A 17,012-nucleotide genomic window follows, 5' to 3' on the forward strand; every position below is an offset into this window, starting at 1 on the left:
TGCATAAAGCTACAATTGCCCCCACAGAAAACCCAAACGACAAAAATACTATATTGGTCTGAATGGCACCTCTTTTAAAGTCAGATTTAGAGTACATAAATGCTCCTTCACAAAACCCAACCACCCTAACAAAACCTCACTAACCACCCACTATCTACATATAATCCAAAATAACCTTACACCAATCATTACTTGGAGAATCCTTAAAAAATCTAGCATATGTAAATCCTTAAATTCTCCATGCCGTCTTAGCTTAAACGAAAAACTCTTTATCTCCAATTTTAAAGATAGAGATAAATTACTAAACTGAAAAAATAAAACTACCATAAACTGTCGGCATTACAAATCCAACCTCCTCAGCAACTTTACACCTTTCTGAAACATCCCTGATACAACCTTTATTAAATCTGCAACATCATACACTCAGTAGAACCATCTGTCACATACAACTAATTATTGTGACATGTACACACCTAAATACTCCTACCCTATTCCTCCTATACCCTATTTTATCTTACCCTTTCGTTTCAGCCATATAGAATGTAGGAGAAATAAACCCTATATTTACAGATATAATAACTATCAGAAAATATTCGATCCGTCAAGGGAAATTTGTTTAATTAGAAACTTTTATATTTCTTCCGACTTGAAAGAGGCTTTAATAATTATGCTTTGGTTAATAAAGGTTTATTATCCACATAAATAGATGTTTCAAATTCACTAATATAAAAACAATTTTTAACGTGGCTATATATAACTGTACTATCGGTTGAATGATTCTAATACTAGAACTAAGTCACTATTAATATATCTTCTAATATCCTTATCCATTCAACGTGAACGAATCATTTAATAATTATTTATTTTATAAAAATATTTTATCATTATTCAATGGTGTAAGGGGGAAAACACAAGAGAGTTTTCAATTACTTATGCAATAACATGTGTCTATATTTATTTTAATCTATCAAACCGTGACTAAAGAATGTGTTACCTTCGACATTTGTGGTATTATGGACTGGAGTTCGAGTGTTTATGTGAAACCGAAAGTATCGGTAGGTGATCAAACTAATGTATAATGTCAATTGCAATTTTAGGGTTGAATGATGATGTATCTGTTCTATTGTAATGGAGCCATTACCCTCGGTAGTACTTTCATTTTATGAAGATAGTGTAGTATCAGCTTCGGTGTCACTAAACGATCCTCCTCGACATTATTCCTTTACTCTAGCAGTTAATGTAGTATCTGCTCTCGTTACGTCTAACCACACTTATTAGTCATAAATGATGAAATAGTTGTTTGTGAATGACTACACCCGTACACATGCGCGCACACACAGCCACACAGACATTTTTGTTTAGTATCTGTTCTTTTGTCGTAAGATCATCATCTCATGTATTACCTCATTTTTGATGGGGTTCAGTGAAGTATATGTTTGTTCGTCATATATGCTAGTAAAATATGTAATATGTTTGCTTCCTGGCACCCTTGTTGCTGATGTAGCTTCAAACATTTTATTAATATGGTTCTGACCCCTTTAATTAATGACCAAACAATACACTTGGCTAAAACCTCATGATGCCGTGAGGATTAATAGTTCAAGTCGTGTTCATTGTAGACTCCTCATTATCAAATAATGTTCATTGTACACTAAAATTAGCCATAGCTTTCACAGAATAATTCTGTTTTCATTTTAGAGAACGGATTGCCTACCAAGCATACACTTAATTTCACTATTTATAATCATAATAAAACGGTGTTTTAACAAAAACGAACTCATTTTTGGGAATTCTCATTGAAACTTCGCGCTTAACAATGATTTCAAACTTAGACTTGGCAGACCAAATAAAATCACATTTTCAAGATTAACTTGAAAGCTCTTGAGTCAATCCTGTTGCATACTCAACCTTGTGCCATGGACGTTGACAACCAAGTTGTCAAGTCGTTGTAGGATATTAATGCTCACAACAGTCGTAGATACCTTGGTATCCAAGTGTTGTATTTCAAGTACGCGCTTTGAGGGGTCCTCCCAAAGTCAGGGAATCTCTGTCCTGTAATGAAAGTTTCTCATTTATAATTTCAAAAAGATTTATTCGAATAAATTTAATGGAAGATAGAGTAATTTATTTAACGTGAACTTCGTTCCAAATCAATAAGCAATGGTGGTGTGGGAAGTAAGAAAGAGATCGAAATCACTAATTAGTAATATGTTGTCAACCTATATCATCCATATATCCATCACTTTCCGTACTTCTATTATCTCTCTTTGCTCTATTTTAATATATTTGCATAGTCTGAATAAGTTTCAACCCAGGTACAGTGTTTTTATGTATTAACCATTCGGTCAACCTATTTCCTGTAATTCTCAACAAACTAAATTATATAGAAGATTTATTCGTTCAACATCTAACTGACCCAACCAAAGTGTTTGACAATCGACGGAAAGTGTCTTACTTAACAGACGATGTCAGTATTAAACAAAAAATTAAGCTTGGCATACTACATTTAAGCGTGACAGCCCGGATCTTTTCATATAAAATGATTTTTAACAACGACAGAGTGAATTTTATTTTAAAACACAATTTTATTCACTTTTACAGTCATATTAATTACAGTAAAATGTCGAAATATTTAAAGAAAGGAAAATATTAGTTATTTTGCAAGATTTTAAAGCACTGCAGACTTTATAATAATAATAATAATAATAATAATAATAATAATAATAATAATAATAATAATAATAATAATATTAATAATAATAATAATAAAATAATAATAATAATAATAATAATAATAATAATGGTAATTCTTCTTCTTATTATTATTATGTTAGTTTAAATGAAATATTAGCGCAATGTTTATATCAATAATACAAGCAAGCATGAAATTATTGGAATAACATCAGCATAAACTAAACTTAAAGAAGTAAATTATGTTTGTAAACAAAAGGTTGCTACTTATATTTATGTGAACGCGGACATTTATTCCTTGATATTTTTATTTGATTATTGCTAAAAGAAATAAAGGGAACCGATGATTTTTAAATTGACCGAAAAAAAACTTTCTGGCCGAAATGTTAAGAATTTTTCATAACAGAGAAGGTATTCGCAAATAAAGAAAATTATCGAATAGGAAACAAGAAAAACAAATATTTAATTAATAAGATGTTCTTTTGCAAAACAGTATGTAAATTAGTTCAATTTTAGACGTTAATCACATACACATTATCAGTAGATTAGAAATCTGTTTTTCTTCTATTGTTAATATGAATTTGGCATTTTAATCACGCACGGTAAACGCAACAAATAGTTATATATATATATATATATATATATATATATATATATATATATATATATATATATATATATATATATATATATATATAGCGTAGGGATGCGTTGAAAAGAAATCAATAAAATGCTCGATCGCAAATGTGAGAGTTAAAATACAAATTATTTATATCAAACCTATATGTTGCATATTTCAGAGATGTACCATGGTTTCATTTCAGTGGGTCTACCTTATAAAAATTCCAAAGTAATCATCAGCGAATCACGAAATGAAAAACAAATCGAAGAATGGCATTCCAAACTAAATCATTTTGAAGGTCATTTGTTATTCATTTCGTGATAATTTGTTTCGATTTCTAAAAGAAGACAGATCTAATGCAATGAAACCATGGTGCGTCCCTGATACATCTAACATAGATTTTATATAAATAATTTATATATATATATATATATATATATATATATATATATATATATATATATATATATATCATTGAATTAAATTTACCGATTATTTTATCTCAATGAGATACACTTACTCAATTTCGACATTAAAATAAATAAAGACTTTTCATAAATTATTACTCGTCTGCGTAATAATTGGAGAAAATTATTATTTACTTTAATGTTGAACCTAAGTAATTTTTTAAAGTTTGTTCAAGTTTATACATTGAATAGGTCAATCGTAAGTCCTACTACTGGTTTTCCTAACCCTAAGTAAGCACGAGCATTAACTCTGTAGCAACTTTATAGCTAGTGCAAAAACACAGACGCTCATAATCTTTATATACGGATCCTCCGTAACTTGTAGATCAGTATATTTATTCTGTATACATTTGTGGTTATACAAATATTCCTCACTGCATATGTGCGTGCACGTTTCAGATAAAGCCTAAATTAATTTGAAGAGTCATCAATCTGAAATATTTAATGGAAAATAAATCTTGATTTGAAGAAAATTATATTCTCACGCAGGAAACACCATATGACCAGTATTTCATCTGCAGTGCACATATGTAGCCCGAAATGTTTGTACATATATTTCTAAAGAGTAGGTAAAAATTAATAGCTGACATTCTTTTCATGTTCCTTTTCATTAAAACTTGCTTCTAATACGAATATCAACATTGCACAATTGGTTGATTTGTTAGTTTTGAAATGTGTACCAAATTTTGCGATTAGTTTATTCTCATATTACAATCGGCACTTATTAATACGCCTTATTATTTTGTAGTGCTTTGTGCTGGTTTGCCGGAAGAACTTATTTTTTGATATTTTTTCGTAAAAAATAATCAAATTATACAGCGTTCGTAAAAGGCAAAATATGTTTCGTTTTACGGCGAAACGCATGTTTTTTCTAGTTTGCAACCGCTGCAAATAGAGACAAAAATAATCGCAAACAAAAAGATATTTAATTTATGGATAGCTACACGTTATTATCTTTTGATTCCATACTAGACCGGGAGGACAATTAAGTTTTATTAGCTGACCATTACTGCAAAGATAATAGGCATTTGTGTCCCCAGGAAATGGACAATATTCTCCAGAGATGCAAGAATTAGGATTACAGCTGCTAGATGCAGGTGTGCTATCTATGATACATGTTTGCTTAGTTTGTGACCAAACAGTTGAAGGCGCACACGGCATTAGGAAAGCAACGTCGTTGCTGTCGCATCGAATAAACGATGTGTTGCTAGAAGGATTAGGGTAATACGTTACATTCAAACTACCGCATGGGTTATATAATGCGAGAGATTTATGAATGCACGTATAAGCCTTTTGTGACCAAATCGTATTTGCTGCACAGGGGACAAGGAACGCAATTCCCTGTTCGTCGCACTGGATGAACGTTGCATTGTTGGATGGGTTAGTAAAATAGAATTGCCTTTTCGCTAGTGCTTGTCTTGTGCATGGGTTGGGGCCTGTGTATAACTGGCTGCCATTAGAAGGAGGGGCGACATAAGGATTACACATAGACTGTTGTTCATTGTAATATGTTCCTGTTGGACAGATGACAATTTCCCTCCCTCCCGTAATCTTACACTGAATGTACATATTTCTGTATTCGGGATGTGGAAATCGCATTTTGTTATTCAAAATATTCTCCATGGTGCATGGATTTGGGGTGCTGACCACCGAATGGCATTGCTTTGTATTATCTGAAACAAAAGAATATATATATATACAATTATAAATTATGAATAATTATTTTTATATGTCTATAGACACTAGTATTTTATGCTTACGCAATCATCAGTACAGGAGATGACGATCAACACCTTTGGCTACATATGCAAAAAAACAAAACAAAAAAACAAAACAAAAAAATACCCCAAGGCCGCCGTTCATCGCCACGAAAGTAAGTGAAATTTTAACATTAATGAAGCTTAATGTTTCATAGAGATGATCTTAGAGTGATCAATTAACAAGAAGTTACTATCGCGCGCACGAAGCAAACGGATTGACTTTTTCAATTTTCCCGTATATATATATATATATATATATATATATATATATATATATATATATATATATATATATATATATATATATATATATATACTAGCATGGGTTCCAGGCGTTTCCCGAGTGTGTGAAGGTTTGTGTTGAGCAACAAAAAAAAGTGGCAGTAGGAAGGCAGGTTCGAACCCGTACCACAAAGGAGGAAAAAAATGGAAAAAAACGCGACGTCTTTGCTGTTACGACCACCGCCAAACCGGAAGTGACGTAGGTTTCAATTAAGGCTAGACAATCGAAAAGAGGGGATGACTTCCGACAAGATTGGCGAAAAAAGCGACCCCTCCTCGTAGAAAAGTGCCCAGTTGAAGGTGAAGAAATTAATGTTTTTAGACAATTTCTCGATATTTGTCGTATGAAGGGTCGAGCTTAAAAACGATACTGATATTGTGAAAATGCGTAGCCTCTGTCAAAAGTTTTAGACAGATATGCAAACATACATACATTTATATATTGGTAGCTCAAATTTTCGACCTAAACCGATTAAAAAGCTTGCTCTACCTCTGAATACTCTTTATGTAAAATTTCAAATGTTTAGATCAGAAATTGTCTGAGTAATTTGGTAGAGACCGCAGAGATCAGCTTTTTAAAACTTTGACCCATATTATGACCCCTTAACATTTATTATTTTGTGCTCAAATCAAGTTATTAAGTTAGATCCATGTCCAAGGAACCTATATTTAAAATTTTAATTGTTTATATTCAAAATTGTCGGAGGAGTTTGGTAGAGTTCTCCAAGGTCAAATCGTTGGACTTTGACCCCTTAACAACCAAATTTCTGGCCCAAAACTGATTACAAATATTTTCCCAAATCTCCATACCCTGTGTATCCAATTACGAGTCTGTAGACTAAAAATTGACAGAGATATTGTGTAGGGAAATGTACACAGACAGATACACAGACAGACTCCTTCAATTATATATATATATATATATATATATATATATATATATTGAATTTTTAAAATTTCCAAGACTATATATTTATATATATATATATATATATATATATATATATATATATATATATAGTCTTGGAAATTTTAAAACTTTAAAATTATATGAAAACCAAACATGAAAAATAAATCTTTTTATTCCTTCGTTGAAAAATTAATCTCCTGTAATCGCTGAATCAATTAACTTTTATGAATTCACAAAACAGTGTATTAAATCATGACTCTCCAGAAGTGTTGATATAACACCACCTCCCTTAAACACATGAACAAAAATGTTTCGGATATTAGAAGTAGTTTTTGTTCTAGAGTAATTATGCTAACCTATTCATGTTATAAAAAATGTGTTATTTACCTGCGTTATCCACCCTTGTCCCCAAGAAGGAAGTGATTTGTTATTTACAAAGCTGCTGTATTTATAGGGTTCAGTGGATAAATCAATTATACTACTTATCGCCTCCTTCTTTGTTATTAATATTATATATATATATATATATATATATATATATATATATATATATATATATATATATATATATATATACATGTAATTCTTGGTTCGTTCAAAGTTGATACAACCATATTTCTACATTACCAATTTATTTGAAATTTTCAGACAACCCATCTTTAGAGTGGAGGGATGTTTCTATTTTATTAAAATAAATTTACATCGCCAATTATTAAAATATTAAATAAAATAAAAATATTTTTCGTAAGCCGTTAGTGCGAACCTGTTTTGTTGATAGAATTTAACTTCCAGTTCGATTCATTTCACACACCACGATTTGACGAAACGAATTAGATTTCATTTTCTGTTTACTCGATAAGTAAAAAAAAACAAAAAAAATTCATTTGTTTATCTTCCAAATTTTTTAATTTAAACATTTTTTCTTTATTATATGCATATAACAAAAAAAAAAAGAAGTTTGTCGCTTGCTTTTTGAGTCGAAGTCGTTTTTTGTTTTTTGTTTTTGTTTTTTTATTTTTCGATATAAGAAAATATGAACTTTTTTATTATTAACACTATAAATTGTTTGGTAAAAGTACAGGTTTTTTTCGAAGAAATTTTACGGATTGATGACGTGCTTAAATAATATTTGGTGCTAATGCAGAGAGTGGTCCGCACTATTTTTTAAATCGTATTTCCACGTTTATTTAAAGTTTTATTATATGTTTTTTTTTAAATTCAATTGTAAGGTAAAAATACAGATTAGGTACAACAAAACACCCTCCCCTCCCCATGTTAAGAATGGCTTTTAAAATAATAACACTATTATTATTTCAGCACGGATCACTCTTTGCATGAGTACCGTACTTTCACTTAACAATTTAATAAACAAAGCATGGTACTTATGCAGAGAAAGTACCGTGCTAAAATAATGTTATTTAGAAAGCCATTCTTAACATGGGTAGGGCGTTTTGTAACTATTCTATACTTTCACCTAACAATTTAATAAACAAAAGATGGTACTTATGCAGCGAAGGTACCGTGCTGAAATAATGCTATTAAGAAAGCCATTCTTAACATGGGAAAGGGATGGTGTTCTGTAACTATTTTATACTTTCACCTAACAATTTAATAAACAAAAGATAGTACTTAGGCAGAGAATGTACCGTGCTGAAATAATACCGTTATTTAGAAAGCTATTCTTAACATGGGGAGGGAGTTTTGCATCTATTCTATACTTTCACCTAACAATTTAATAAACAAAAATAGATAGTACGTATGCATAGAAAATATCGTGCCAAATAATGTTATTTAGAAAAACATTCTTAACATGGGGACGGTATTTTGTAACTATTCTGTCCTTTCACCTAACAATTTAAAAACAAAACATTGTACTTATGCAGAGAAGCTAGCTACACTGCTGAAATAATGATGTTATTATTTAGAAAGCCATTCTTAACATGGGAATAGGGGTGTTTTGTAACTATTCTGGACTTTCACCTTACAATTTGATAAACAAAAGTTAAACTTAAGCAGACAAGGAACAGTACTGAAGCATTAATATTATTTAGAAAGCCATTCTTAACATGGGGAGGGAGGATGTTTTCTAGCTATTCTGTACTTTCGGTGCTAATGCAGAGAGTGATCCGCGCTGTATTTTAAATCGTATTTCCACGTTTAATTAAAGTTTTATGATATGTTTTTTATTCAATTGTAAGGTTAAAGTACAGAATAGGTACAAAAACCCCTCCTCTCCCCTTCCCATGTTAAGAATGGCTTTTAAAATAATAACGTTATTATTTCAGCACGGATAACTCTCTGCAGGAATACCAATTAATGTTTTTTTGTTTGCTTTTTTACCGTATTTTTTTTAAGAAAACCTTTTTTAACAAAAATTGAAAGTACACGTTTTTTCTTTTTTTTTACAGAAGTTGTTTTTATATAAGAAAATATGAATGCTTTTTCTTTATTAAAGAAATTGGGTACTCGTGCACTTATTGATCCGTGCTGAAATAATAACGTTATTATTTAAAAAGCCATTCTTAACATGGGGAGAAGAGGATGTTTTGTACCTATTCTGTACTTTAACCCTTACAATTGAATAAAAAAAAAACGGTAAATTTTTAGATTAGGTCCACTTCCGCAATTTTCTTTTAAATGACGACTTTTTGAGGTTTTCGACTGCTGAATACGGAAATCGCATTAAAATTTTGCAGAAATAAGTAGTTATCGAGATATAAAAATTTGTATAATGCATTGTAATCTCTGGCGGCCATCTTTTTTACACGCTTGCGCGCGTCATAAACAAATCTACGCACGTAACAAAGATGGCCACTAAAGAATATAATGCATAAAACAACTATTTATATCTAGATAACTACTTATTTCTGCAAAATTTCAATGCGATTTCCGAATTCAGCATAGTCGGAAACCTTAAAAAGTTGTCATTTAAAAGAAAATTGTAGAGATGGACCTAATCTAAAAAAAAATACCAAAAAAAAAACATAAAACTTTAATTAAGCTTGGAAATACAATTTAAAAAAATAGAAAACCATTATTATTTTTTTTGCTATTCTTACCAAGGGGAAGGGGATGGTGTTTTGTCACTATTCTGTGCTTTCAACTAACAATTTATTAAAAAAACAAAAGGTAAATTTTCACTTTAGGTCTACCTCCACAATTTTTAACATGGGTAGGTTGGGGGTGTTTATTCTGAAAGCCGTTCTTAACATGGGGAGAATGATGGTATTTATTCAAAAAGCCGTTTTTAAAAGATGAAAGACAGGTAAAAGGTTAAAACACGTGGTTATGCATGGGTGTTGTTTATTCAGAAAGCTGTTCTTAATATGGGGAGGTTGGGAGTGTTTATTCATGGCCGTCAGTGAATTATAGTGCATAGTACAGGTCTTTATATCTCGAAAACTAATTGCCTCTGCAAATTTTAAATGAGATTTTCTTATTCAGAATAGTCGAAAATTGTGGAGGTGGATCTAATGTAAAAAAAATACCCTCCCCCTAAAAGATATCGTGAAATTTAAATTTAAGCGCGGTACTAAAAATAAAATTAGACAGAAAAATACACCTTTAGGTTTGTACTTGCACAAAGACTTGAAAAAGTTGTCAACAAAAACAAATATATAACAAGTAAATATTTTCAAAGGCAAGATAAGTTACTTTTCTACCTAATTGGATAATTTTTAGTGTTTTTATTGGGTTTGTATTACTGTACATATAGATTCGAAAAAGTTGTCAAAAATAAATGCATAACAAATATTATCAAAGGCAAGATATGTTACTTTATTACCAAAATGAATAATTTTTTTTGTTTTTTTTAATGTAAAATGTTTATTCGGCTCGAAAAACACAGCGTTTACTGCTATATTTGAAAATTACAAATGGCGGTAGACTGTGTTAAACACATTAGGTTTGAGAAAATGAGTTAAAACTAAAAAAATATACAAAATGCTGTTAAAAACCACCGAATACTAGTCTGCCTATGTCACGGTAACACATATTGAGTGAGTTCCTGACAGTATTTTGTATAGTTTTTTTAGTTTTAACTCATTTTCCCAAACTTAACGTGCTGAACACAGTCTGCCGCCATTTGTATTTTCAAATATACAAATGAACACTACATGTTTTCGAACCGATTGAACATTTTACACTAAATAAAAACACTTAAATCTTATCCAGTTAGGTAGAAACGTAACTTATCTTGCCTTTGATAACATTTATTTGTTATATTTATTTTTCAACAACTTTTTCGTTTCTGTGTTTAGTAATACAAACCCGTTTTATTTACTATAACATTTAGTCGGCTCGAAAAACAGTGTTTATCAGTGTATTTGAAAAATACAAACGGTGATGGACACTGTTGATGATGTTAAGTTTGAGAAAATGATTTAAAACTTAAAAACTATACAAAATACTATCAGAAACCCACCGAATATGTCAGCCTATGTCACAATACCATATAATCAGTAGGTGTCTGACACTGTTTTGTATAGTTTTTAACTGATTTTTTCCAAACTTAACGTATTCAACAGAGTCCGCGACCACTCGTCTTTTTCAAATACATAGATAAACACTGAGTTTTTTTAGCCGATTAAACATTTTACATGAAATAAAAACACTAAAAAATCATCCAGTTAGCTAGAAACGTAATTTACCTTACCTTTTGGACAACTTTTTCGAATCTGTGTATAGTAACCCCTCTTACCCAAATATTAATTAAAAACTGACATTTTTTAATACAATAAAAAAGAAAACTATTTAGCGTTTCAACGTTTTAGCAACTTTCGGCTTGATCCACTGAATGTTGGTAACTCCCGAGGATCCGGATTCAATTCTGCAAGAGTTCAATTTTTTTTTTCATTTTTGCCCTTTTTTTTACTTTTTGGAGTGGATTGCTATACTAAGAATATAAGAAACATGCATTTTCTCTTTTTATTAGAATTTTCCATTACACCAAATTAAGCCACAGCAACGCGTAGCAGGGTACAGCTAGTATATATATATATATATATATATATATATATATATATATATATATATATAAAGAGCAAATAGTTAATAAAACATGTTAAAAACACTTCGAAAAAGAGTTAAAAAGATACTTAATTTGAAAAGGAAACACTAAATAAGTGGGTAGACCTTAATCCGCGGAGTTTCGAAGAAATACTTTCCTTCTCATCAGAGGGTAGGATTTAGCAAAATGCGGGATCGGATTTTGCTTGCAAAAGTATTTGATGAAACTACAAGTAAGCAGAGGGAATAGGGTGAAGAAAAAAGTGATTTCACGTGAATGGATAGTCTGGTGAAAGGTAAAGTATCCAATGACGTTAAAATCCAAAAATGCAAATCCAAGAAAGTTAGTTAAATTTCCATTCGCACAAGTAAAATCCAAGGGAATTGCGTAATTAGAAGATAGCCCAAAACTTTATTTTATATATAGATATACTAGCATGGGTTCCCGGCGTTGCCCGGGTATTTGGAGGTGTATGTTGACCAAAAAAAAAGCGGTAAAATTTTTTTAAACTTTGACCCCTATTATTACCCCTTAAAATTTAATTTTTGGGCTTAAATCACATTATTAAGTTAGGTCTATGTCCAAGTAACCTATATCTAAAATTTCAAGTGTTTAGACCCAAAATTGTCGGAGGAGTTTGGTAGAGTTCTCAAAGGTCAAATCGTTGAACTTTGACCTTTTACTCCCCAAATTTCTGGCCGAAAACGGATCACATCGATTTTTCCAAATCTCAGTACCCCGTATATCAAATTACGAGTCTGTAGACTAAAAATTGACAGAGTTATTGCGTAGGGAAATGTACACACACAGACACACAGACAGATACACAGCCACGTTCAGTTTTATATATATATATATATATATATAATTATAAAACTCAAATGACCTTGTAACGAGTGATGTAACCCACTTTCCGGTTTACGACATCCGGTTGCGCATGCGCGCATAAGCATTAACCCATAACAATGTAAACAAATAAACACAAATCGCTTCTTTTGCAGATTTTGACCTGCGCACTGAAATATTATCGTTATTATTTTGAAATTATTATTTAACATGGGAAGAGTTGGGGTGTTTTGCAACTATTCTTTATTACAACTATACTGTCGCTATTTTTTTACATCTAAACAATTTTAACCCATTCACACACATCAGAACAATTGTAGTAAAGCTAAGACTACTACTACTACTACAACTACTACTACTACTCTCTATCCGTCCCCTTTCCTTCCTTCCTTCCTCCCTCCTTTTTTATTTTTTGTTTACATTTCTAGATACAAAATAGTTGTGTAAGACCGGTGAATTTGTTGACACATTTCCTAATCTGTTTCAATATAAGTTTTATGTTATTTATTTAGGTTTTATTTTTTTTGCTTCAGGTCTTAATAATAATTTTTTTTAGATTTTAAGTTTCTATAATTTGGTTGAAGGATTCCAATATGAGGTTTTCATTCTTATATTTCTCATCGGTAGGTTCATGTGCGTTTTTTCTGCTAAATGACTTTCGTTGGCGTTCGAATCGTAGGAAAATCATGTTTAATTTTCGATTTTTGAGTGATTATTCGGAAAAATAGGTAACTTTACTCGAATAGGGAGGATTTTTTTCATGTTTGAGTGATCCGTCCGTGATTTTACATTTTAATATACTTTCATAGAAATGTTTCTGTTATGTCAAAAAACAAAAACAAACTATTTTCTTTACGTTACAAGTGTCACGCTCATACATGAATTCCATAGCTAATATAACATACTGACCGAATGGGTCACGGTTAGTCTGTATATATATATATATATATATATATATATATATATATATATATATATATATATATATATAAAATCCTTTAAACGAATGAACGGGTGAATTTTGGAATAAATATTCTAAAAATATAGTAACATGGGTGCTTAAAAACTTATTTTTATTATATTTTATGAATCGATCATTATGAATTTTGGGATATATATTCTCGGCAACCCAGTGAGTACATTATATATTTTGTAAAATTTAAAGAGTGAGCCCACCCAAATTGTTTCCTAAAAACGTTTTAAAACAAATTCGATACAAAACTATTAATAGAGAAAATTTTGAGTTATATAAAGTTATATATTTTTAAATAATCAGCGCATGAACATGAGCGACAATAATATATATCTATATATTTTCTCGGTAAAATCCTAAACTATAGAACTTATCATTATGAATTATGGAATATGTATCCGAGACAATGGTGAAACAATTGTTGAGATGTGTACAATAATGTTTAATAAGTGCCTCTCCAGTGGAATGATTTCAGATAGAGGAATGCATCAGTGGTCATCATACATAAGAAAGGAGACACTGCAGATATTAAGAACTCTCGGCCAATCAGCTTTCTGCCAGTGACATACAAAGTATTCTCTCAGGTCTTGCGAAGACGTATTATAGGAACACATATATAGACAGTCATCAACTACGACAACAAGCAGGTTTCAGAGCAGGTTACTCCGCTATAGACCATATCCAGGACTTGTAGATAAAATATCTATAAAATTCAGATGTAAATTTACACTCAAAAATACAATTGTGAATTACTTTTATTTTATTAACTTTTGCTTGGCCTTTTGGTCAAGATCAAAGTGTAGTATCTGTTCTTCAGATGCTGCACTTCCATTTCTTGTTCTCTTTCGGTGGAGGAGAAATCCTTCACGACTGAGACAATTTTTATTTTTGTACCTTTTCTCCACGTTAAAAAACGACCCTGGTGTCTAACTCTGTCCCGTGGGGAGGCATAGTAAATAGGTACTTTTATTCCGTCATGGCTGACGGAATGAGAACGTGGATTAAATTCGAAATTCCGTAGATTCCTAAATTCGACAAAAATATCCTGAGTCCGACAAAAATATTCCAGAATTCTACAAGATACACCTGAAGAAGGCCGGAGGTTACATCGACTAAACAGTTGTGAAAATAAAAATCAAGATAAGAACAGTAACTCGAATAATCCAAATAGTACAAATAATTAATCCTCACCCCCAAAATTCGTAATGAGGAAAATTAGTTTTCCCACTTTGCATACGTCGCATCATTCCTGCCAAGAAATATGTTTGGAAGCAAAATACCTATTGAACTTCACATATATTGATTTTTGATCCTTTCATCTATTTTCTGAACTCCAATATATTCATTTTAAGCAATTTATAATATAATATTTTAAAGGTTGGTACATTGTATACCTCATAATCGTGTGGACTTTTGCACTTTATTTACTTCGTCTGGGCTGATAGATTTAGTTCTATTCTTTATTTATTAACAGTCCGATTTCGAAAGAAGCTTTCAATAAATAACACGTGCTTGGTAGAATATTTATTGTGTAAATTCCAAAAATTGTTTGTAAATATTTTTCCAGAAGGAGCAACACCAGGATCTTCTTATGGTCGTTTTAAGCTGCATGTAGTATAGACATGTTAGGTGTGAAATGGTAAATAAATGGAGTGTAACTTGCAATATTGCACTGCGTCATTCCTTTGTGAGGTCTGAACAAAACATTTTACTACTTCGCCTTTTGGGAGTAAATATCTGCAATCCTACATGTTAACGAATAACTGCAATTAATGAGGAGAGTGAGACTTCGTGTACGTTAGACAATCACAAAGCACGATTTTTGTGAACTTAATGGAAATATTTGATTCGGCTAAATAAGAATATCTATTTATTTATTGTCATGGGAAGACAGTGTTCTTGCTAAAATAAGAATAAATTACCATTTTCTACATAAATAATATTATATAATATTAAATAATATTATTTAATATCATATAATATTATATAGTATTATATAATATAAAATAAATATAAAATAAATATTATAAGGTATTATTAAATAATAAAATAAATTTAATATTATAATATATCATAATTTTAAATATATTACTACATATACGGTATTTCAAAATCTTATAGTGTATCACAGAATAAAATTAAATGCATATAAACTATAATAATACAACACTTTTACTATTAAAATACATTACATTACGGTAAGAAAATAAAGAGATTCTTTTAATTGTGTTTATATATTGTATGTCGATTTAAAGAATATATTAAAAGCGGTACTCTTACATACGTTGACCCGAATTCTCGCGAATTCTCGTCAAGCATGGATCGGGTGAGACCGGCAATCATCGGTGTCAAACGAGAGTTGTTCAAATGTTGAAATGCTAACTCGACATTTTATTTGTTTAATTTTTTCTGTTATGTTTTTAGTACTCTTTAAGGGAATAATAAGGGGGTTATTTTCTGATTAGTTATTTATTATTTATTTATTTTGTAATTCAATTTCTGGTAGTTTGAGTAGCCAATGAAAAAGCGCTATCTAAATGGAAGCAGACGACATTCGAATTGGAATAAAGAAACTAAACAAAAAAAAAAAGCTAACAAACAAATATATTTTCAAACTCGCCAAACAGAAAAATGACAGGCAAGGAAATAAATATATGCATTTTATAAAAAGAAATGAAAACACCGATGCAGACAATTTCATATTTTCAGGAGAAGAAATTGCCGTCCCCCAAAATGAGGTGCAACAATTGTAAGCATAAATGTCTGCTTAAAAAGATCGTGTGTAAAGGATGGTTTCTCATGGAGATGTACAAATGAACAGTGCATACAATGGGTATCCTTGCGCACAGGATCGTTTTTTGTGCGATCCAAGTTGAAGATTCCAACAATAGTAAAAATCATTTATTTATGGGCGTTCGAAATGGCAACCCTAAAAAATATTTCCTCTATCCCATCTTCCTCCCTTTTTGCTGTCGATGGCCGTTCAACAGTCGATCGAAGTAAAAGATTCCTAAGGAAATATCTTCATGTCAAGAAAGTTCTTTCGACGGCAATTAACAGAAAAAAATATCTCAATTAAAAAAATTTTTTTTTTTAAATGTCTGTGGATCCCCATCTGTGGATCCATTTGGAGTTAGAGGGTTGGCTGTATCTATAAAACGGAGTCTGCTAAAATTAATGTTGGCATTCTATTTAAAATAAATTGGAAGTTATATAGAAATCCTTTCTTGTTTTCGATTTCTTTATTTCTGCCCCAAACACCTATCACAAATAGGGACAAGGAAAACACGAGGGGCGTTACACAGCATCAGAACATTCTTCTCAATTATTAAATGTCTTCTCAATTATTAAATCATTTATTTCTGATAGGTTCATAAGAGTAGTTGTTGAGGGGCAAAAATCAGAAGCCCACAGTATTAATGCCGGTGTCCCTCAGGGATCCATCCTGGGCCC

The 17,012-nt window shown here is 30.9% G+C and overlaps 1 protein-coding gene across 1 annotated transcript in view; it reads right to left on the reverse strand.

Annotated features, from left to right (window-relative positions):
* Nucleotides 1-2,561: 2,561 nt before the first annotated feature.
* Nucleotides 2,562-17,012, reverse strand: part of LOC145291350 (uncharacterized) — a 47,763-nt gene continuing 33,312 nt past the window's right edge. Inside the window, exon 7 of the mRNA XM_080137115.1 lies at nucleotides 2,562-5,453. Within this exon, the coding sequence (XP_079993241.1) occupies nucleotides 4,711-5,453 (743 nt within the window). The 3' untranslated portion in view covers nucleotides 2,562-4,710. The remainder of the gene's footprint in view (nucleotides 5,454-17,012) is intronic.

The sequence above is a fragment of the Euprymna scolopes genome, chromosome 12 (genome assembly GCF_053919585.1).
Source record: "Euprymna scolopes isolate OS-2025 chromosome 12, ASM5391958v1, whole genome shotgun sequence".
Taxonomy (NCBI): Eukaryota; Metazoa; Mollusca; class Cephalopoda; order Sepiida; family Sepiolidae; genus Euprymna; species Euprymna scolopes.